Here is a 25,305-nt window from a genome sequence, read left to right as displayed (position 1 = left end):
TGTGTTGCTCTAAAAAAACAAAACAAATTGTTTAAAAAAAGTTAAGTGAGTCGATGAGTCTCTAGCGTGACACTCTAATGATATAAAGGTGTACCAGTGTCTTGACCACCAACAAAGTCCTGCACCTTGTGACTACCACCACCAATCAATGGATGTGCTCTTACTGGAGAGCAATAACCACCCATTACAAGGGGTCACAGAAAGCTTCCGGAAGAAGTCCTTGTGGGGACGAAACCGGTCGGGCTGAGGTGTCCTTTCCTGTCATCGCGTTTGGATGCAAGCACACGATTGTTATTGTGCCCTGTAACAATACACGCTGATTTTATTCTACTGGCATGTAAGTGCATTACTTTTTAAATAAAACCCAATCGTAAAGATTTTATACTATTTGGCATCACATCTCTTTGGAGTATGCCATCTGGTACCATGGTTTGAGACAAGAGGATTGTCGATTTACCCATTCATCCTCCGTATGCTGAATGTCGTATGGTGGTGGAGTGTGTGAGACACATGAGCTTTCTGTGACCCCCCCGTAATAGGTGGTCATTGCTCTCCAGTAAGAGCACATCTATTGATTGGTGGTGGTATTCACAAGGTGGAGGACTTTGTTGGTGGCTGCAGTGGTCAAGACACTTATACACCATTATATCAGTGTCACGCTAGTGGCTCATGGACTTACTAAACTTTTTAACCACTACAATACAGGGCACTTTCACCCCCTTCCTTCCCAGCCCAATTTTCAGCTTTCAGCGCTCTAGCGCTTTCAGTGACAATTGCGTGGTCATGCTACACTGTACCCAAATGAAATTGTTATCATTTTTTTCGCACAAATAGAGCTTTATTTTGGTGTTATTTATTCACGACTCCGTTTTTTTTTTTTTTTTTGCGATATAAGCGCAAAAAAAGCGGAAATTTGGAAACAAATCAATATTTTCTTTTTTCTATTTGAAAAGAAATCCAATAAAATCAAATTTTGTCATAAATTTAAGCCAAAATGTATTCTGCTACATGTTTTTGGTAAAAAAAATTCCGTTAAGTGTATAATAATTGGTTTGTGTGATCACGGACATATGTACGCAAATGATCATGTACATATGTGTGCAGGTGATCACGTACATATGTGTGCAGATAATCATTGGGACATGTGATTTTAGTGGGACATATGTGGGGGACATGTTTTTATTATTAGGGACATGTGTTTTTATTATTTGGGGACATGTATGTTTTGGGGACATGTGTGTTTTGGGGACATATGTGGGGACTGTGTTTGTACTGTGTGGTGTGTTGTGTGTTTACACTACACTGATGATCAGTGAGTAAAAAGCTGTAAAAAGCAGCTCATACTCACTGATCATCAGCCGGCTGCAGCGTTCTGCTCTCCTCTCCTCAGCGGTGACTTCCGTGTGAGGAGAGGAGAGCCGATTGCCTAGCAACCGGCTGTTTGTTTACATCACATGACGGCCGTGATTGGACACGGCCGTCATGTGATCAGGAGGGCCAATCACAGAGCCCTCCTGCCGATCTGAGATGTGCCGTGTCCGGGTGACACGAGCACATCGGGATCGCCCGCGCGCACGATCCCGCTACTCCTGAAGGACGTTCCTGAACGTCCTATAAGGAGTAGACGGCTCCCACCCGGCCGTATATATGCATTGGCCGGGTGGGAAGTGGTTAAAATGTATTTTTTTTTTATTTTTTAGCGCAACATATTTTTTTGCAACTATTAAATTGTTACCCGAAAGCAAAAGCTTTGGCCATATTTCATTAAAGTGTTCAGTGGCACAGCAGTGATATGTTGTGAAAGTAATACATACAAACAATTCAAAAGTTGTGTTTATTGATAAATGGTAAAACAATGTTGAGCCTACCAAATTGCAATAATACCTGCATGAAAGACAAAAATATTAATATTCAAATGTTTAAAGCTGGATTTTTTATGTGTTTGCTGAACCGGTCAAGATTTGAACCTTGTATGGACAGGCTGAATGTACCAGGTTGATCGATCAATCGGCTTGGGTATACCCAACCTACTATAGCCGCTAGCAATAATCACTGTCTTCCCCCACGAGAAGACACTGGCTTGGCAGGAGAGATTCCCGCATCAACACTGTCTGTGTTGATGGTGGAATCTAGCAAATTCCAGGAAAGAAATTTTCTCTGTTTATTGCCGGCCTTAGTTCACTATTACAGAAGATGGAATAGGGGGTCTTCATTAGGCTAGACACACATTCTGTCTCTGAATCGTCCACATGCATTGTCTAATCTTGGGACACACCCTTGGGTCCCATTCAATCACATCCTTGATCCATCGTTAAAGTGGTGCTCCGGCCGAAATGACACTTTTTAAATAAAAATACCCCTATAATACACAAGCTTAATGTATTCTATTTACTAGTTTTGTTAGGTTATAACAGCATTTTGAAAGTTTATAAACTAGCAGCAGACCGTGGCCATCTTAAGTGTGGGCATCTGAAGCCAGATTGTATTTCTTCCTGTATTTCAGCCTTGCAAATCTCGCACATGCTCAGTGCTGCACAAGCGGTGTAATAGGTTTCAGGTCAGGTTTCCATAGCAATGGCAGTGTCAGAGGAAGTTGCCGCCCCTATCTATGCAAACCCCTCCTCCCCTCCTCCCTCCAGGAACCAGGAAATATACTGCACGTACAAGGAATATTATTCAAGAAATATATATATATTGTTATATGTTTATCGTGTTCTGTACATATATACACACACACACATATCTACACTCAGCGGCTAATTTTCTCTGTACAGCTTTTCATTAAAAAAAAAAAAATAAATAAAAAAAAAAAAAATAATCTCAGCAACACAATTCATTTATGCATCTAGATGTATTGAAGACGACTTTATGAAGGTCACACTGTGCATATTAATGTTGAAAAATGGGGCTTATTTTTTACGAACAATCTATGTTACATAGATAATCGTGTTAAAATTAAGAAAATATTCCCCCAGCACATCGCATCTCCCCCTCCCCCCACAAAATCATATCAACCGAGCACATTGCATCACAACGCCCCCAGGACATCACATCGCATTGCCCCCAGCACATCGAATCTCACCGCCCCAGCACATCGAATTGTATCTCCCCCAGCACATCGAATCACCCCAACACATCGAATCACATCGCCCCAGCACATTGAATCGCATCGCCCCAGCACATCACATCGAATCGCATTGCCCCCACACATCACATCGCATTTCCCCTAGCACATTGCATCACCTCCAGCACATTGAATTGCCCTCAGCACATTGAATGGCATCGCCCAAAGCACATTGCATCACCCCCAACACATCGAATTGCATCAGCACATAGAATTGCGTCACCCCCAGCACATCAAATCGCATTTCCCCCAGCACATCGCATCACATTGCCCCAGCACATTGAATTGCATCTCCCCAGAACATCAAATCGCATCACCCCAGCACATTGAATCGCATCGCCCAAAGCACATTGCATCACCCTAACACATCGCCGTGCATCGTGTCATTTCCAGTTTTGAAATAACGCGATGCTACGGCCCAGCCCACACCTATTGCCTCCTGGGATTGATGAAAAACATCTCCCAGGAGGCATAGCGGACGGGGGTTGACGCGCTTAGGCCACGGCCGGAAGCAGGAAGTAAAGAAGAAAATGAACAATAAAACCATGAGTTTAAAAAAAAAAAAAAAATATATATATATATATATATATATATATATATATATATATATAGAGGGTGGAACTCCACTTTAACATTATCTCAAAAAATACCTTTCCTGACAGACTCCATGGCAGTCTACGTCTGCCTCCTCTCCAATGCTATAAGACCCCACTCTCATAAATTTAAGCTCACCACTAGAGAATGCGTTCCTTTTTTGTCCTCCTCATTGGACCTACAATCAATGGATGTCAAATCGATCGAGGTTGGTGCTAGGCATACGTTCCTAGCAGTGTCAAGTTAGCCCAGCGCCCAGCCATGGGTGGGTACATGGCTCCAGGCCTCTGTGTCCAGTGGTGGGGACGGCCTATGTATGCCCAGGTGCAGAAGATTAGCTGGCATGGTCTGCAGCCATTTCTGTATGTGCACCCTTTGTTTGTCCCCCCCTCATGTGCCCTTGTCCTGTTCTTTTTAATTTTTCCCTGGTCCCTCTATGGTGCCTGGAACTCTTCTGCATTCCAGGATGTGGCTCCCTCTTCCGGGCCGGGGGTCCATCGTGCTTCCACGCATGCCCAATCCTTGGGCAAAACCAAGGCTTGGTTTTGCACATGCGCGGTGCGGCCGGGGCCGTGTAGGTGCTCTACGGCAGGTCTCCAGGCGGGGCGTGGCAGTGACTTCATTATGGCGGGGATATTTAAATCCCTGTGAGTCCCTGTCACATTGAGGATTCCTGAGAGCAGTTTGCGACAGCTCCTCCAGTCACCAGGCTCTCAGGCCAAGGTAAGCTCCGGCCTGGAGCTATGGTGCAGGAGTGGGGGGACAGAGATGGCTCTTAAAAGGGAAGCCCCCTCTGCACTGCTACTTGTGTTCCTTTCTGCTAGGACGTGTGGATGTTCCTACAAGGCTGCAGGATTGTCCCTTATTCGTCCTCCAGGGTGCCATGGACAAGTCACCGCCTCCGTGCGGCCAGTCCTCACGCTCTAGGTACATGAAGTGTGAGAATGGGGGTTGGGTCCACGGTTGGATAACATAACCCCTAATGTCATATTTTCTACCCTTCTCCTTTAGTCTATCCAGGTCGGACTGACAGTTTACCGTCCGTGATGACAGGGACCTTGCCAGGCCGCAACGTCAACCTTCCTCATCCAGGTCTGACTGCAGAGCCTGCTGGGGATGTGGGACTTGAGTCCCGGAGGGCAAGTCATTATGTGGCCCATGTTATGCCCAGGCGGTTGGGGGAAAAATAGTCTGAAAGCCGACATATGGAATCACTAGTCAAGCGTGTGGTGCAGCAATCCCTCAAAGAGTGGGGTACAGCCCGCACACAGAGCCAGTCCACCACTGTATCTGGCTCCCTGGCTGATGAGGCCCAGGAGCCCTATGACGCTTCTCCCAAATCTTCAGACAGGGAGTTGGAGGGAGACAAATTTGTCAGAGGCTTCAACTTCGCTCTTGTTTCTCCACTAATTAAAGCGGTCAAAGATGTCCTTAAGTGGGAAGATCCTTCCACTCCCCCGGCTAAGAAAAGGAAGTTCTTTAAACACCTGGGGAAGGAACATTCCAACTTCCCACTCCTTTCTGAATTGAATGATATCATTGATGAGGAGTGGAGCAAGGTAGATAGGAAGACTTCTATGTCAAGCAAAATCTCCAGATTATACCCCTTCAAGGAAGTGAAACATCTGGAAAACACTCCCCTCGTAGACGCAGCTCTGATGCGACTGGCCAAACATGTCACTCTTCCCTTAGAGGATGTGGTATCCTTCAAGGACGGGCTTGAGAGGAGAATAGACCAAGACCTCAAGAGAATTTACGGGCTTTCCGGTATGGCTTGCAAACCCGCCTTGACCCTTGCAGCGTCTGCTTGGCCAGAAGAGGCCCCAGTGAAGAAGATGTAGTACTGAGCATTCAAGGGAAGCACGTTCTTACAGGCCCAGCCGAGACTTCAGAAGGAATTGGAGTAGAGGACAGACATCCTTCCAAAAATCTGCTAAATGCTAGGCATCCAGTGGATGTGAGCTGTTTAGATTGGGCCTGCCCAGGTGGATCAGGTGGGGGCGCGTTGTTTTTTTTTTTTCTATTTGGGTGGGTAGTTTGTCATTTTGTGGCACTGTGAGCCTCCTTTTGTTGTCCTATCCCGGAAGCTGCGATGGGCTTTGTATGTCCTCCCTTTCCTACTCCCTTCCGCCCTCTTGAGGCGGGGATTCGGGGGACTGAGCAAGATCCACAGCGCATCGATGCCACATAACGTAACGTGCCTCACATGTGACGTCATCATGTGCCTCACGACACGGGGTGCGTTTTTCACCATCGCAGCCGCCACAGTTGGGGAGGTTAGTCCCTATCGGGGGGGGGGGGGGTGTTTACCGTCCAGGCCAGAGCCCCTTCCTGCTTCCTGTGTCGAGCCGGCATGACGTCGGTAGGAGCCAGCGTGTGGCTGTGTGAGGTGTACATAACACGCCGCTTGTATACAGCTACCACCCTTACAGTGTGGAACACGCCACACTGCACAGGGACCCTCTACCTATCCATGTATGCCATTAAGGTAACTCCATCGTCAGCCAATATGCCACTAGGTTTCTTTGATGTGACCATAATACTTAACAGATTTTATCTATTTAATGTAGATCTTTTGGCAGTTTTCAGCACCCCCTTATTATTATGGCACGTGATTTAGAGTGGCTACTTTTTCTCTGGGAAACTCTGTGCATTGCGCCACAGTTACACGTGGCTCCACATTACCCCAGCTTCCGGATGGACACCTTCTTGTTAGCCCTGGTTCCACATCTAATACACTCCCATCATCCACTTTCTATATGTAAGTATCCAGGACTGGCATATCTTCCTATTCCTATTATGCTTAGTGTTACATTAGATGTAATACATTCCAATCTTTTTAGATGTGTGGGAGCATCCGCCCATGATGAGTGTGCAAACACGAAACGCGTCGGAAAATCTAGGATGCCAACATATACCATTATCAGCAACCAACTAAGTCTCCCAGGAAATGATTTTATCCATCTACACCATTACACTTCAATGCACTGTGCGGCTTTCAGAACTATGTATTTATATAAAATATATATATATATATATATATATATATATATATATATATATATATATATATATGGACTCATGGGAATTGCTCATTGATCTCCGTTATTGCCATGTGCTTCTAAGTTGATATCATTTCTTATCCTTGATGTACCATGTTATATAAATGTATTCACCATATTGGCATGAGTTTCCAAGTTGATATAACTATGTGTCTCTGATGTCCATGATATATGTGCAATTTTATGTGCAACCCCATGACCCAGATAATCATACTTATATACCCTCCATGCTAATAAACATGTGATTCTTTTAAACACACCCCCGCCATGTCTAGAACCTCATTCAAAGTCACAAATTCCATTTTTTTTTATCAGAACCAAAGGGATACGCTTGTGCCACTATCTTGACGACCTCCTGCTGCTATCTCAAGACAGGGGACAGCTGCTGATCCACAGGGAGCAGGTTATCACCACACTGCTCGAATTCGGCTGGCTCCTAAACCTGCAGAAAAGCCATCTGGAAGCAGTCCTGCACCTGACATACTTAGGGGCCCAGGTCGATGGTGGAAAGTACCATCTTTCTCCCAGTAGAGAAAATCCCAGTCATTTGAAAGAGAATACTCTGTGCCTTGAGCTCCTCACACCTGAGAGCCTCACAGTGCCTAAAAATCATCGGCACAATGGTCTCTACGACCCCCATGGTCAGATGGTCTCTGTGGTGATTAAGCCCTTTGCAGACAGGGTTTCTCCAGCAATGGAAGTCAGGGGACAGCAATCAATTCATTTGCATAACATCAGTGATAAGGAACAGCTTCTTCTGGTGGGTCCAGCGCAAAAATCTGCTCACCTGCCTTTCCATTGACTCCGTCTCATGGGTCACGGTTATGACTGATGCCAGTGGTGCCAAATGGGGAGCCCTTTGTGGGTGAGAACTTGTACAAGGCAGGTGGGATGCCGGTCTTCACAATCTGGGCTCAAACATCAGAACTACGGGTAGCCTGGAGTGCCCTTCAAATCTTCGCTCATCTCCTGAAAGGGGAATCAGTTTTATGGAGAATGGACAACACCATGGCGGTCTCCTATGTGAAGAGGCAAGGGGGTACCTGGAGCTCCACCTTGCTCCAAGAAGTCGAGCTCATCAGGTCCTGGGCCCAGAAAACCTGGCCAATATCTCAGCAGTCTTCGTCCTCGGACTCCAGAATGTCCAAGTGCACTTCCTGTCCTGCACACAGTTAGACAAGAAAAAGTGGTCCCTTCATGTGGGGAGGTTCGAGTGGATCCCGTCCTTGGGAGTCGATCCTGAAGTAGATGTTTTGGCATCCCCCTGCAACTTTAAAATCAGGAAGTATTACACTCGGGGCCATTGCACCCAGGCCTTCGGAATAGATGCCCTGACAGACCGGTGGAGATTCTACAGGGCATATGCGTTTCCCCCCATTCCCAATCATCCTCAGATTTTTACAGAAACTCCAAGCGGAAGAGATCAAGGTGGTGGTGATAGTGCCTTACTGGCCAAACAGGCCATGGTTTTCCCACCTGACCCAACTCAGCTTCTGGGACCCGATTCCTCTCCCTCTCGGGCCGAACCTTATTTCTCAGGGGACAGTCCTGGCGTTACTGAGACTGATGGTCTGGTTCTTGAGAGGGAGAGGCTGGAAACACTCGGGTGTGCATCAAGAGTGATTTCCACCCTCAGGAGCTCTAGAAAGGCAAGCACGAACAAGGTCTATGGGAGAATATAAGCCAAGTTTGTTGAATTCTCATCCTATAGGGGTAGATCATTCAGAGACCCAGGTATCCTCAGCTTCCTTCAATCCGGCCTAAATCTGTCTCTATCAATCAATTCTCTCAGGGTCCAAGTCTCAGCCTTGTCAGCCTTCCCTGGAACATCATTGGTTGTTCACCCTCCAATCCGGCAGTTCTTCCATGAGGCAGCAAGACTGAGGCCCCAAAGAAGGCCAAGATTCCCCAAATGGGATCTTCCCATTGTTCTTGACTCACTGACTGGACTCAGTACTGCTGGATCCGCTTCGCTTTCTATCAAAGACCTTTCTGAAAAAATCGCCTTACTAATAGCCATCACTTTGGCCAAAAGGGTTTCTGAGATCGGGTCCTTGGGTCACGAAGAACCATTCCTGACCATCTTCCCGGACCGGGTGGTCCTCATCCCCATGCTCGGCTCAAATCCAAAAATTGCCTCAGTGTTCCATGAGAACCAAGATATTGTCCTACCTACATTCAGGGGCCCAGGGTCCACTGAAGTTCACCCTCTGGATGTAGGTGAAATACTGAAGGAATACTTGCACCTGCTTCCTCCTTTAGACGTTCTGACTACGCTACCTGTTTACCCTGCGCTCTGGCAATAACAAAGGGAAGCAAGCTTCGGCCTGCATCATCCAATCCATCCAGCAGGCTTAAAGGGCTAAGGGCTTGGTTCTTCCAGAGGAGGTGACAGCTCATTCCACTAGGGGTATTGTGGCTTCGTGGGCAGCAACCCGGCATGTGGCTCCGGATGTCATCTGTAAAACAGCCTTGTGGGCCCCCATTAACACCTTTATGTCACATTATTGTATAGAACCTGCTTCTCTATCTTCTGTGAACTTTGGTTTAAGAATCTTGTCAATTGACAGGCCAAATTAAAATTCTTTTGATCAGCATACTCACCCGTTTGGACTGGCTAGTTATTTCCCACATGTAGAATGCCATGGAGTCTGTCAGGAAAACAGTAAATTTACTATCAAATACTTAATGTAATTTTGCTTTCCTGATGGACTCCATGGCAGATGGAGTTCCCACCCATCGGTCAGGAGTTGTCTAGTTACGGAACGCAGTCTCTAGCAGTGAGCTCAAATTTATGGGAATGGGGTCCTATAGCATTGGAGAGGAGGCGGGGTTACTGCCATGAAGTTCATAAGGAAAGGAAAATTAAAGGTAAGCATTTGATAATACATTTTCCGTTTTCTAAAATGGCTCTAATGATATTTATTTTGGCAAACTGCAGGTGGATGCTGTGTATTATTTCTGTGTTGGAGATGCTCCTATGGGAAAGACAAAGCGCTTGTTAGTTTCTATTGAGAACAGCCCATGTCCCCTTCATGTTGTCTGCTATACCCCTCACAAAATGGAACACATGATGATGATGAGGGAGTTAAGTCTTCGAACATCTGGAAGGTAAAATCTGTAGCCTAAATTGTCATCCTGCATAAATAAAATATAAAATGATTTAAAAAAGCAGATTATCAAGTCAGAAAAGAGCATAGACTAACAAATACAGAGGAGGGTGATCTATTGCGCCAGGGGCAGCTGCCCCCTCCTGCCCACCCCTGGTCTTGGCCCTGGCCCTGATCTAAGGAGTCTCTGAGAATGGAAACAAACTGTACTTAATTATATTGCATTCCTAGCAATCAATTTATTATTAATGACCTTATTATGTGAAAACATTTGATATGTACATACAAGTGTAATAGCAATAGCTCTACTTAAATTCTTTATATAATAGTATGCATGTTGATTATATTTGGCAGCATACAGTAGTTGTCTTACTATTGAGTAATGTTTACCCCCGGCATAAAGTACAGTATATGAACATGTTTTCAGGTGATCGTAAATTATGGCAGAAGTACAGTGTACACATCAGAAGAAAAATAACTTTACATTCTTTCATAGGTTCCATATTTGCTTAGAGGAAATGTTAAGACAAGATAACAAGAATCCAGAAACAAAAACTGATAAAGATTACCCAGGTATAGCCACTTCTTTTTTTACTTGAAAACCTGTGTCTGCCTGTAACAGAATGTAATATAATATAAAACAATGTTTCTCAGATTGAAATATTTCATATTTATTCATATTTATTTTCTCTATCAGTTAGTAAATGTGTACCAGTTCATGAATAGGGAATTTGCGAGGGTGCAAATTTCTTCATAAGCCTGTTACAGTGAAGTGTGTAGTGAAATTGCATAGATAGGCAGGGCAGGAACCAATAACCAACTCACATTTCACCCCAATACACTCAGCTTACCCCACACTTTACCACAAATAAACTCAGAATACAACATGCACCTCTTTACACTTAGCACTACATATGCCTCAATACACTCAGCACATTTACAATGATGATCTTAAAATTACACTGTGTGCTCTGCTACAGATCATGCACCCTATATACACACTACAGCATAAAGCCCAGATACACATCACAGAATGTACCCTATATGCACTAAGCACACTGCAGGAATACACCACATACACATCATAAATCTTAGCATGTACCCCAGTAGCTTAAGCACACAGGAGAAGAGTTACTAAAACTGGTGCACACAGAATCTGGTGCAGCTGTGCATAGTAACTAATCAGTTTCTTACTTTAACGTGTTCAATTAAGTTTTAAAAATAAAACCTAGAAGACAACTGGTTACTATGCTTAGCTGCACCAGATTCTGTGTGCAGCAGTTTTAGTAAGTCTCCTCCACTGTGTCATGCACCACAGTATTCTTGACACTTCATACTGTGCACCTTTTTAGTCAGCAGACTGCACTATGCATTACATTATACTTAGCACCCCACACTTCGCCATGTCACACCATGCATCTTTTTACTCTTAGAAGACCACATATTCCAATTAGCATACCCTACCATGCGTTCTGTTACAGACAACAGTATGCAGTACATCCTAATGTACTTAGCATTCCACAGCATGCACTAAGTACCCAATTATGCTTAGGAACACTACAAAGTAGCAAACACACTCAGCACACTACATCATAGGCCTAATTCACAAAGTTTTAACACAAGGGGAATGCTTACCCACATAGCCATGTGACTGTAATTTTTAGATATCTTCACCCGCAAAACACTCAGCACACTGCATAATACATCTTGCCACACCTAGCACACCAAACTATACTACCCAATATACTCAGAACACTGCACCATACATCTTGCTACACTTAGCACATTGATCATAACACCCCAATATACCGAGCACCATACATCTCAATGCAATCAGCACACCTTATCATACATCCTATTAAACTTGGCATACCAATCTATACACCCCAATACATTCAGCAAACTGCACTATGCATCTTGCTACAATTAGTAGGTCAAACTATAGACCCCAATACACTCAGCAGACTGACTGCAGCATACACAGGGTCAAAAATATGGGGTTACAGGCAGCCCCCAGTCCCAGGCCCCCCTGCTGACCTGATGGAGCCCAGGGCAGTCTGTAGGAGGGCTCAGTGTAGTGTCATACAGGACCCTGACCCCCATAATTTTTAATGGCTGTCCCTAAGATCCCGCTGGAAACTCTAGAGGAGAACAAGAAACTCTGTGCCTCAACCACCAGTCACTGATTGAGGGAAGAAAGGACTGGGGCGCAGGACTGCCAATTTAACTCACTTGACAGAGAGGAAGTGTGTGTGTGTGTTGGCCCAATCACTGCTGGAGCTTCTCTTCACTTCCTGGAGAGCTGGTGGACCCAGGTGACGAGATGGCCTTGTGTTTAGATTTCCTCCCCTTCCTTGATTTTGTGATCCATAAGTTGGCTCTCATGTGCTGGGACCCTGACAGGTATGACTCATCACATCATAGGTGGGTGTTGTGTGCTTTGAACCTCTGCACTGTGTATGTTACATACAACTGGATCCTGGACTCTGTAGGTTACCCACTAATGACTCCTACACTGTGTGTGCATTACTCACTCCTAACCCGCATTGCATACATTACACACACACCTGATTCCTGCACTCTGTACATCACATACTTTTGATCTCTGCACTTTATAGGTAGGCTTTCTCACTGTTAGCATGATTTGCCACACCCACTGTTAGCTTCCGCCTCATTTTTATCCTCTGGCTACCAAAAGGTGCCTTAAAAATTTGACACACCTTTGGTGGACTCCTTTGCCAGAGGATCTGTATAGGGCCCCATGATTCCACTATGTTCAGCACACTACACCATACATATTGCTAAACTTAGCACGTGGATCTGTACACCCCAATATACGCAGTATACTGTACCATACACCTCGCTACATTTAGTACACTTCAGCATACACCCCAATGCACCCAGCACACGGCATCATATATCTCTCTACAATTAGAACACCAATCTGTACACCCAATACACGCCACACACTGCACCACACATCTCGCTACACTTAGGGCTAGTTTACAAGTTGCTTCAAAACAAGGCTTTGGTCACGCTTTGTTAAAGCTCTCTGAACGCCAGTCAAAGCTCCTGCCACTAAATAAAATAGTTAGCTTTCAGTCCGGTTTACACCTGCTTTTGTGTGGTGCCTTGAGGAGGCTTTGGTGGGGCTTTGGTGGAGATTCGGTGGGGCTTCAGTGGGCTTCAGTGAGGATTTGTGGGGCTTCGATGAGGCTTCGGTGGGGCTTCAAGCGAGCTTTGCCATAGACTTCTATGGAGGTTTTGAAGGTGCTTTGAAGCACCACTGAAGCTAAAATGGGTTATAATTTTTGAAATGAAGCCGAAGCAAAGCAAAAGCAAGATGTAAACAGGACTGTAAGCTAACCATTTTATTTAGTGACAGGGGCTTTGACTGGCGTTCAGAGAGCTTTAATAAAGCCTTGTTGAAGCCTTGGTAAAGCCTTGTTGAAGCCAAAGCAAGTGTAAATGAGCCCTTAGCAAGCCAATCTGTACATTCAATACACTCAGCATGCTGTGTCATAGATCTCACTAAGCAAACCAATCTGTATACCCAATACACTCAGTACACTGTGTCATACATCTCACTATACTTGATCTGTACACCCCAATACACTCAGAACACTGCAACATACATATTATTACATGTAAGTCACCAGTCTATACATTGTCCAGTATACAGAGGAGTCATCATTAAGAAGCACCACATTCTAATTATATTTCAAGCAAAGCAAACCCAAAGAGAGGACACTGTGTCCTTTCATTGGTGTGTAAGGATGGACAAGCTAAATATATTTTTAACAACCTTTATTCTCATGAAATTAATAATAAAAACCGCATATTTAGCATAGTGGTCTCCCCTGTAAATTATCGGTGTTACACCTGGTATGCAATTTACAGGTGTGTGTAGGGGATCCTCATCTACCCTGCTATTGCCTTATCTCATTTCGCAGGATGAACCGGTGTTCTGTGGAGAAGTACCCCCCCATCGAATAGTGCCTGCACATGTGCAGGAAGGAACCGCACTTCAGCTGATTTGCTGATCAGCTGGAGTGACATGACCAGGGCGCAAGCGCACATCGTAGGAGACATCTTTCGATGGGAAATACCAGTTCATGGTGTTCTGTCGAGGAATGCCCACTATCGAGAAGTGCCCGGTATGTACTGCGCATTTTGTCGTATGGAACAGCACTACAGGTGATTTGCCTATCAGCTGGGCTGACAACCAGGTCGCATGCGCATATCGTAGGAGGTATCTCTCGATGAGAGATGCCATTTCACAGGCACAATTTAAACCTATACAAACAGCGGGGGATACCGTAGTTCTCAGATTGTGCATCGCTGCTGCTGGAGGGCTGCTACTGGCTGTGTTGAAGTCCTGGTTTTGTCTGTGTTGCAACCCGCCTTTTCACACAGGCAAAACTGGCTGTTCAACACGGCAAACCCGCCCTGAAACACAGACAAAACCGGACCATCAGCACACTGTATAGTATAGGTTTGTATAGGTTTCAATTGTGGCTATGAAATTACAGATTAGCATTGTGAGGGGGGTTGAATCGAGATCACAACTTTTTAAGGATTAGTCATGCAGCTCATATCTATCTATCTATCTATCTATCTATCTATCTATCTATCTATCTATCTATCTATCTATCTATCTATCTATCTATCTATCTTTTTTTTTTTTTTTTTTTATTGCAATAATATTTAATGAAATACCAGACTAGGGTAATAGTCCACAGGGGATAGAGATCAGGGTAGCAAATGTATGTATGCCATTGTATGAATGTTTGTCCTGTGTATTTTAAAATCTGTAGTGCATGTTTGCATGGAAAACTAAAGTGTATATTCCTCATGTATTTTTTTGGGGTCATTGGTGGGCAATAGAAACCCGGCTTGATTACTGTTAAGATTAGTCTTAAAGTACGACAGTTGTTTTCAAGCCAGACCAGGTCATAAATCTGACAGAAAACCTAGTAGAACTCACAATCGCTGTACATTATTATTAACAAGGAAGCATGGCCTGCATATTAAATAAGTATGCATGACCTTCCCCAAGTCCATATATATTTACATAGGTTTATAAAGCGATAAAGCTATTTGCTTTGATTTACATTAGGCTAACTAAATTTGCATATATAGAAAAAACTGTACAGTGCATTTAATTTTCTTCAACAAGTAGAAGGGAACTTCTTTTTCTTTGTCTTGTGCTTACGGACCAAAGGGAGTTACTACTACTGTACTAACAGTGCTGCTCTATGATTTCATTGTATTACTAAAGGTGACAGAGCAATTTATAATGAGCTTAGTTACCGCCTGTGTGCCCATTAGTGCTGCATGGCCAGTTCCCAAGAATAGCATCTTTGCATGAAGTGCATGCGCACTCCCTACAATATAAATTGCTCACACAAGTCTAGGGTCACCACCATGTCCTGTTCTTTGATTGCTTAGCCTCAGAAATGTGGTGCCAACCCCACACATGACCATCAGCAATGGCTAACCTTATCCTGTATAAAAGTTAGAGACTATAGCAACCAATTATATGTGGACTATAGTGCTGTAAGCTACCTGATGAAAATGTTACTTTCTAACTGGTTGCAAGCTCCATTTTGTAATCAATAAATCTGTAAACTGGATAATTAACTTTTCAGCATATATATGTCAGCAATTTATCTATTGGCATATACAATTTTTTAAAATTTTTTGCCATGTAGTAGTTTTTTTGCTATGATCATCCTTGCAAAATATTTTTTTTTAAACTTGATTCAATTTTATGATGAACTAATGTCTCTGTAGAGTTTGATCTCAAGAAAGATGAAGAGTTGATTGCGAAGGAGTTAGAGGAAGCAAAGGACACGCTAAAACAATTGCAGGATATTTTACGAAAATTTTATCATGCAGAAGAAGGTAATTATGACTTATTCTTTAAAGTTACCCTCATATGACCTAAAATATTTTAGTGTAACTTCGATGCTGATGTGGTGCGTGCAAATACATCTGGTAAGATTCAGATCAATCCTATGGATCCACTTGAATCCTGGCCTGGGCTGTATATGGGATCTTGGCTTTTGCCCAAGTTGAGATTAGGTCTGCCCCCTCCTGATACAAACATTCAGCCTTTTAGAGGGTTACATTTTTCTTTGGAAATGTAATTTAATCTAACACCTATTACTGCTTACGACCCTAGTCCATCTGTTTTGTCCTGCCATCTCCTATCTCATTTGTTTGGATAGCTTAAAGCTGATCCTACACTAATAGATTTTTCTATGAATATTCATATGCAAAATCTCACCAGTACATTCGATAATGTTATAAAAGACTTTACAAAACTTTATTCCAGAGTACTTTGAAATTAGAATTTTCCCAAGCAAAAACCCCATTCACTGTTAGCATTTCGTATGTTAGGGAACCCTTGTAGTCTCTTTCTCAAATAACCCCTTCCCCTCTATTCTTCATTTTCCCAGTCTTTATTCTTTCACAGTTAGATTTTGCCGGTTAGTCTATGTAGGATGTGGTGGGTTGCGGGCCTCCCCGGAAATGGCTAGTCTTCAATAATGTAAGCTCTGCTCGCCAGGGGCTCGGCCCATCGCCCATTTCCCTTCCTTTCCCCTTCTCTATAACAATAACCAAAATTTGTGTAGCTCACTGCAATGTATGGCCATGCGATGATTACTGTTCACCTGGGTGGGTACAAATTGCCTAATTGGTATTGGAGGTCTTAGAAGGGAATCTAGCCCCCTGTCCGAGAACGCTTCCATGTTTTGTCTAGGCCTAAGCTGTTTGTGTTTTGGAATTGTGTATGTTTTATCAATGCTGTTCATGCTTCTGTTATTTCTTCTTGCATTTAATAAAGGAATTACAAAAAAAAAAAAAAACGAATGTCAATTTGACCCCATTAACTATTAGAAAAATAAATATTCAGAAAATTTTCAAACCAAATTTTGTTGGTATATGGCCAAGTATAACTAAAGGCAATTTTTTTATTTTTATTTTTTGTAAAGAGTGGAGCTGAATTCGAATATCTGTCAGTTTTTATTGCTGTCTTTATTCCCGTTGGTTAAATTCCCCCTCTCTATTTGTCCTGTTTACCATTATCATCAAAAATGTATGTAAAAGAAAATCCCAAATGTTGGGTTGTCCCCAGAAAAGTAAAAGAGAGGAAATCTTCCAATGGGGACCTTATTTCTGATGACCTGAGGGACCCCAAGGGATTCCCTTAATTTGCAGAAATTTCCTCTAACTTCCTGTTTTGGTTATGAGACAGGAAGTGAAAGTAATCTCCCCAATGGGATACAGGTGATGAAAAAAAACTGACGGAGGTTATAACCCTACCTTAGTCAATCCAAAATGAAAAATAAAGTTTTATGGATTGAGGAATCTGTACAGCCTCAGGCTGAACAAAAGGGATCTTTTAGTGTATGGACAGCTTTAGGGAATACAAATTTATAGATAAATACATTGTGCATTTTTTACTGGTGGAATAGTGTACTGACTGTGAAGGGGCAGCAACAAGGTAGATTCAGCTGGATGGCACTGACAAACAGGGACATTCTGTTAAATCTTTAATTTTGGGGTCTTCTGAACGTCAGCAGCATGATCTAATAGTGGCCGTGTGCTGCCTGTGATGGCTCTTCTCTAAGCCATAGTCTTTATGACTGGTGTTGGTATTACTATCCTTTCTCTCTTTTTGCAATTTTCACTCCACACCATACCTGCATTATGTGATTCATTCACAAAATAGAGCCTGTTGTTTCCATCAGAATGTTTTCTATATAATGCTACAAAAAACACTCAGTAATAAGCTGAAAGGCCAATTACATGACTTTGACAGGTTATAAGACCAGGCGCTCAACCTCCCAGCAATTTTTTTCCATTTATAAAATTGAATGGTGTTTTGCATGGTTCAGAGTGTGAAGCCCTACGCGCATATGTAAAGCACAGTTTTTTATTTTGTAAACATCCTTGTGACAGCAATAGGCGTATGACAGGTACTCTTTATGGAGAGATCTGGGGTCTAAAAGGCCCAAAATCCCTCCCCTCACCAAGATTGGTGTTTTCGAATGCTTTTTTATAAATGGCACAATTGACATCCGGGTAAACCGGAAGTAATGTCAGGTCATCACTTCCTGGTTTTCATAGTGGAGAGCTGAACAAAACCGATCCCGGCTTTCCAACTGGCCAGGGGAATGCACTGGCTGGTCACCTGGTTCTCCCGGTGGGTAGAACCAGAGCAAACAGCGTAAAGCAGTGGGGGAGAGGGGGGATGTCCCCCCCCCACTGCTTATAAAAGCAATCCAGTTGCTGGTTAGCCACTAGGATTGCTTTTACAAGAGAGCAGACTGCCTGCTCTAAAAAACTACTGGGGAGATGCTTGCAGCTTGTTTGGAAGTGGTTAAATATGCCTCTTTTTTAATTGCTATGGCCACTGTAAGGTCTCATGCACATTTGGTGTTTTCCCAGCTCTGCTAAACTCTTTTCTTCTGGGCAGTAGAAAAGCAGTGTCAAAATTGTGCCTAAAGCCACATTTAGGCGTGTCAAGCGCTTGGGAGTTAATTAATTTCATTGACCTGAATAATAATTTATTCAGGCCATTGAAATTAATTAAGGCTCAACCACTAAATGCTACTTTTCTGCTAAAACACTACTGCTCCTGAACACGCTGCTAGTGTTTTTTTTCTGCCTCTAAAATACCCCGCCACTAAATGCCTGTAAATGCCTATAGTGTGCAATGGTACATAGACTAACATTGAGGGTCGTTTAGAGGCAGGAAAATAACCTGTCAAACACTCCTACAGTGGTCTTTTTACTACCCAGTGTGCATGAGGCCTGATAGTCAAATAATACACTCTGATTTACTGATTAGTAATGTCATCTTGTACTCTACTTTTAGGCTTTTGTGTTCCTCTAGGGATAGGTCATTTATATGTACTCAGTTTGTATTCCCCACCCATGTATGCCAGCTTCAATTTTTATTTACAAATTCATAATGATGAAGTAATTAGATCTTCAATAAATTTCCCCTGGAATATGTGTATGCTTTTGCGACTATGAAATGAACTCATTTGAGACACTCTTTACTTTGTAAACTACTGCAGATTTGTTGGTGTTTTTGAGGGTGTGGGTCTGTGTTTATGTGTATAAATGAGTGGTATTTGATATACAGTAGGACATCATCAGTATTTATTTATGTATTAATGTACTCCACCTCTAAGTGCTGCTAATCTCTGCTGTACCTGATCATCAGAATACTTTTAAGGCATCATTGGAACTTCCAGTGCATTTTTATGTGATTTATTCATTTGCATTGCAGTAAAAAAATCTTCTTTACTGGGTAGACAGATTATTCACATTATTAATGGCCTCAAATGAGAGTACAGTACACATTAATATCACTGCTAGAATTACATAGTAATATTCACTCATTGTATGGCTAAAATGTCATTATTATACTACAGGTTGTAATCTACACTGGACAACCTGTAGAGGTCACTCACTCGCCAAAAGGCTACGTTCACTTTTACAGATTCTTACTTGTCAGACTTGGTATTTATTCAATTATTATTTCGAAACTATAGATTTATCAATCTTTTTTTTTGGGGGGGGGGGGGGGGGGGGGTAAGTGGCAAACAGTATATGAATCTATGTATTGCATATAGGGGGTGGCGTGGAGATAGGGGGCAGTGGGCTAATGGACGGGCCGTCGCTGATGACCATAATACAAAAATGAAAGCATTTAGTGAATTGTAGTTAGTTTAGAAAGAATATTATTTCACCTTTTCAGCATACATTTGTGTGTCTTTATAACATAATTACATTTTTAGAAAGCTAAACATATAACACATGGTTATTAGGAAACTAAAAGAAGAATTTAATTTAAGTTGTAATATACAATAATTTTAGGTTTCCAGCAACAATGACATTATTCCAGTCATGTTGTATAATATTGTAATATTGTATGTTGTAGTTATGATGCATTGCAACCTTTCTTCACAGACTCTATAATTCCTCTATGTTTATATAGATACTAACAACTATCCTGTATCAGAAGAGGCTGCTGTGGACAGTGTAAGCTCAGAAGAATGGTTGAAAAAGTTTGGCTTGAAGCCACAGAAGCTCCTCTTTTATGATGCCCTAGCAGATTGTGCCTTTCGCCATAGTGATGGCGTTGTGGATATTAAGACCAAACCAGAGGATGAGTCTGTGCAAACAGATGCAGTGAGTGTTGATATTTTAGCTTGTATTGTACTCTGGGCCCTTTTATCCACTGGGGACTCCATAGTGTAATCTATGTACCTTGGTTCTCAGGTTCATCCACCTGATTTAGCCTCTACAAGAGGTTCTTTCTAAAGGCTGGTACACAGGGGCCAAATATCGGACGGTATCTGACGATTCAACAGAAACTGGCTGACATTCAACCAGTGTATACAGTAGCCTGTCTGAAAGAAGCCAGCCTAACGTCTGGCTTCTGTTGAACGGGCATGGAGGAAAACCAGCAACCAACCGGCATCAGATTAGTGCTCGCAGCCAATGGCGGCAAGCACTGACCGCTTTGTTCTGGCGGTACATAGTCCCCCTGTCAGAGCACAATAGCTCAGTGGGGAGATTGCTGTGCTAACATTGCATAGTTAATATAGCGTGCTCCTCGCAAGCTGCTCAGTTCTTTTTTCGCTCAGCCCACTGAAAGCTTGGTTCACACTGTGAAGTTTTTTTTTTTTTCGTTCAACCATTGGGCTGAAGGAAAAAAAAACACAGATTTCTGCATCCACACAAGCAAGGTTGATGCAGGAATCTCCCTTGCTGCGCTATTGTATTCTGACTGTAGGACTCCTCCCCTGTCAGAATACACTGATTAGCACTGCAGCCATTGGCTGCAGCAGCTGATCAAATGCAGGTTTTCCAGCAGGATTTGTTTAAAAGACACCAATCTAACAATCAGAGAGGGCTACATACAGATCGAAATTCGGCTGAACAAACTGAATTTCGATCCATGTATGCCCAGCTTTACTATCCTTGTTGGATTTATAATTTATTTTATGTCATAAAGAAAGACTTCCTTGCTGCTGCAGGAATAGGCCTTCACAGTATGGAGGGCAGGACCAGTTATTACAGTACAGTAGCGGTAACCCCCTACACAAGGGTCCACCATCATCCATCATTAACGGAAACCTTTTCTGAGAGGAAAATGGAAGCTGCCGTTGCAGACTTTTGATTCTGGAAATACTAAAAATGCAGGGGTCAGGGCTTAACATTAAGCCCTGATATAACTCAGAAGAATGGCTTGGGATTCTGCAGGCAATTTGTAGCTGCTGCATGCATTTGCAGGCACCTCTAGGTGCCTACACTGTATAACGGCTGCAGTTTTTCTTTAGAGACTCTGTACAGCCAGGAAATAAGCATAACATTCAGTAATCTTGCATCTTAAGAAGTAAATTAGCAACAGCATCACTATTGTTCTCTTAGAAATGGTTACTTTACAATTATTTTATTTATTCAAGGAAGACGGTCAAAGACAGACATCTGGGCAATCACATTGTGTTATCTTTCATCACATTACATGTATACGTTATATATATGTATTCGAGAGCATTTTATTACATGCAAAGGACAGTATGACATTTTGCTATCTGAGAGGTCTCTTTTATTTTGTGTGATAGGTGCTTAACTACTTCAGCCCCGGACCATTTGGCTGGCCAAAGACCAGACCACTTTTTGCGATTCGGCACTGCGTCGCTTTAACTGACAATTGCGCGGTCATGCGACATGGCTCCCAAACGAAATTGATGTCCTTTTTTTCCCACAAATAGAGCTTTCTTTTGGTGGTATTTGATCACCCCTGCGGTTTTTATTTTTTGCGCTATAAACAAAAATAGAGCGACAATTTTGAAAAAAACGCATTATTTTTTACTTTTTGTTATAATAAATATCCCCCAAAAATATATATAAAATTTTTTGTTTTTCCTAAGTTTAGACCGATACAAAACAGGGGATAGTTTTATGGCATTTTTATTAATATTTTTTTTTTTACTATTAATGGCTGTGATCAGCAATTTTTATTGTGACTGTGACATTACGGCGGACACATCGGACATTTTTGACACATTTTTGGGACCATTGTCATTTATACTATACTGCTATACAAATGCAGTGATTCCTTTGTAAATGACATTGGCAGTGAAGGGGTTAACCAGTGGGTGGCAGTGTAGGGGTTAAGTGTTCCTAGGGATGTGTTACTAACTGTTGGGGGCTGGGCTCTCATTTAGTGAACACTGATCTCTGCTCCAATCACATGGAGCAGAGATCAGCGTCACTTGTTGCTAGGCAGAACGTAGAGATGCTGTTTACAACGGCATCTCTCTGTTCAGCCGCCCCGTGAGACGATCGCGGGACCTGCGACCAGAATCACGGGGGTCCCGACCAGCACGCCATGGCAGGGCGGCATTAAAGATTGGACGTACCTGTATGCCAATATGCCTGCCCGTGCCATTCTGCCGACGTACATTGGCGTGCGCTGGTCGGGAACTGGTTAAAGCAACGTCCTGTTACTGGGTGTGCACAAGGCAACAATACTAATGGTGCAGGTGTGTTACCCTTTAGTGAGTCCCAGACCGGTCCCAGTCCATTTTTTAAGTTTAATATACTAGAAGAGTTTGGATATCATTAATTTGGGTCCCTGGAACCGAGAAAAAGGATAGAGAGAAGGATAGTTAGACATGATATAGGGAAAAAGAGGAAGGGAGAAAAGAAAGAGAAAGGGGGGTTGGGGGGGTGGGCAGAGGGGGATGGGGGGTAAGGGGGGAGGTAGGGGGTGGGAATCTGGAGGGTAACTTTGTGCAAGCCCGCCGGGTACGGGGGTAATCAAGCAAGGCCCCTGGGTGCTCTGTAGTCAGTGGGGTCAATAGTTAGTTAGTCAGTTAGTAGGGTCACATTTAGTCATTCGAGTCACTGTCAAGGAGGGTTCTTCCTTTGTCTGAGAAGATAAAGACGTGCCTTGGCCACCAGGTCTTGGAGTATCACTCCTGTTGGTGTCGTGCAGTTAGTACTAGGTCTTCCAATCTACTTATTTCCTTAAATTTCAAATCCACATCCCTACTGTCGGTGGGGTTACGGAGATTTCCGAAACGGTTACTTTAACTAAAGATGAATTTAGGCAAATAATACTGTAAAAAAAATTAAATAATGGTGGACAATATAATATAAGACATAATTTATATCTCTGTAAGTAATCCCGTATATCTGAATCTACAGGAAAACAACATGAAACTGATCAATGCCAAGTACTGTGACCAGTTTGTCCATATACTTTGGAAAGATGGTTCTGTGGTGCATGTGCATATCAGTAAGGAGAAGTACAGATGGTATGAAGAAAAAATGAAAACTGCACTGGACAAGATGGAAAGAAGGTGACATAACAAAACTCTATAATATTTTTTTTTCTAATTTATAGACTTAAATGATATCTAATGACAGCATGTGTGTATACATGTGCTGGAGCAGGTGTGCAAGTGTTTTTTTTTTAATTATTAGGACATTTTTTTATTACACATCACCATGCAACACATTAAAACAAAGGGAAAGCACAAAGCTTTTTTTAGAAACTGGATTGGTTTTTATAATATGCTGTTTCAATTAATTTTCTTGCATCAGTGTTAATGTAAAACTAATAGTAAAAGGTTAGAAAACCACCACCCTGAAGTTCTGAATAGCTTATATCATAACTTGTAATGTAATGCTCCCAACTAATGCTGATCACAGACTTTATAGTATGGCCAGGTGTGCAAGCACAAACCTGTCCTCCTCAGCAATTAGGTATCTTCAAGACATCACATGCGCAAGATAGAGCCAATTGCCAAATTAGTCACAAATAGGCAACATTTCAAGGCTGCTACATCTACATCTGTTTCTTTCTTAAAGTAGAACTAAAGGCAAATGTTTTTTTTTCTCATTTCGGATAGAGTAAGGGAGAGTTATACCCCAGTCAAGTTTATTTTTTGTCATTTTTGTCCCATTAGGAAGATTTCCATTTGCTTCCTCTCCCATAGAGAAAACAGGAAATGAGAGAAAATCCCTCTAAAGTTTGTCACCAGGGTCACCAGAACTAGTGTCCCCATTGAATGATTTACCTTCTATTCATGTTCTGGTGAAAACCCCAAATTTTGGATTTTATTTTACATTACTTGCACTTTCAGTGATATTGGTAACCAGGAAAAATATGGTGGGTAAATCTCCCTAACGTGGGGGAAGTACAGACAGCAATAAAAACTTAAAAGGTGTTCTAATCCCTAATATTCCCAATTTTTTTTTTGACTTTTGCTATATTTTAAGGAGCATAGTCTACAGCAGTTACTCTTAACCAGGATCCTGTGGGACCCTAGGGTTTCACCAGAGGTGAATGAATGAATGAATGAAATACTTGTATAGCGCACAATGCGAACTGAATCGCCTCTAGGTGGCTAGGGCGACTTGAACGGCGGCTGACATTTTATGATGTATATATAATTCTAGGGCCACCGTGTGTTGACAAAGCTAATTGCATGTGCCACTGTAGAAAGGGAGGCATTCTTCCCACTGGCTTCCAACTCAAGGGGTATTTTAACCACTGACCCCCAATGAATTGATTTTAAAAGTGGTTCCCCAAGATAAGAAAATTATTTTAAGGGTTCTAATGGGACAGAAAGGTTGAGAAAGGCTGGTCTAAAGTGTATTTCTTAAAAAAGAAATCATTGCCATGCTGCAATGATTACATGGGCAGGGAGGAAATTGACTCCTCATTTCTACTGGTATGTTGAAGTTCCCCATAGACATTGGATTGCAGTTTATTACCTCAGGGATTATTGAGAAACACAGTTTGCCAACCCCTTTCTCTTATGCCGCGTACACACGAGCGGACTTTTCAACATCCAAAGTCCGAAGGACTGAGTCCGTCAGACTATCCGATCGTGTGTGGGCTGCAACGGACTTTTGACTCGCCAAAGTCCGAAGGAACTCCGCCGGACCCGCCGGACCCGGTCCCCTTCGAAAAATCCGCTCATGTGTATGCTACTCTGACGGACTAAAACCGACGCTAGGGCAGCTATTGGCTACTGGCTATGAACTTCCTTATTCGAGCCGAGTCGTACGTCATCACGTTCAAATCCGTCGGAGTTTAGTGTGATCGTGTGTGGCCAAGTCCGCTCAGCCGAAAAGTCTGTCAGAACTCCGTCGGAATTCCAGCAGAACTCCGATGGAACTCCTTCGGAAGTCTGTCGGACATAAGTCCTCTCGTGTGTACGGGGCTTTATGTCATTCTTGATAATGGAAAACATAACAATTATAAATTCATGCCACTGAAATTACTTTGGTATATATATAAGGCATGTTATAATGCTTTATGCTTACATGTGAATTAGTACTCCTTACAAACCCAGTAGTTTATTAT

The 25,305-nt window shown here is 42.7% G+C and overlaps 1 protein-coding gene across 1 annotated transcript in view; it reads left to right on the top strand.

Annotated features, from left to right (window-relative positions):
• The window catches only part of VWA3B (von Willebrand factor A domain containing 3B), a 239,170-nt gene that overhangs the window by 24,654 nt on the left and 189,211 nt on the right, over window positions 1–25,305 (top strand). The window contains exons 6-10 of the mRNA XM_077482767.1: window positions 9,722–9,891; window positions 10,387–10,463; window positions 15,687–15,797; window positions 19,912–20,105; window positions 23,136–23,290. Of these exons, the coding sequence (XP_077338893.1) occupies window positions 9,722–9,891; window positions 10,387–10,463; window positions 15,687–15,797; window positions 19,912–20,105; window positions 23,136–23,290 (707 nt within the window). The remainder of the gene's footprint in view (window positions 1–9,721; window positions 9,892–10,386; window positions 10,464–15,686; window positions 15,798–19,911; window positions 20,106–23,135; window positions 23,291–25,305) is intronic.

Source organism: Lithobates pipiens, unplaced genomic scaffold (assembly GCF_037356315.1).
Source record: "Lithobates pipiens isolate NorthernLeopardFrog02 unplaced genomic scaffold, aLitPip1_a1.2 Scaffold_16, whole genome shotgun sequence".
Taxonomy (NCBI): domain Eukaryota; kingdom Metazoa; phylum Chordata; class Amphibia; order Anura; family Ranidae; genus Lithobates; species Lithobates pipiens.
The sequence above is the reverse complement of the archived record's forward strand: the minus strand, read 5'-3'. Positions and strand labels throughout refer to the sequence as shown.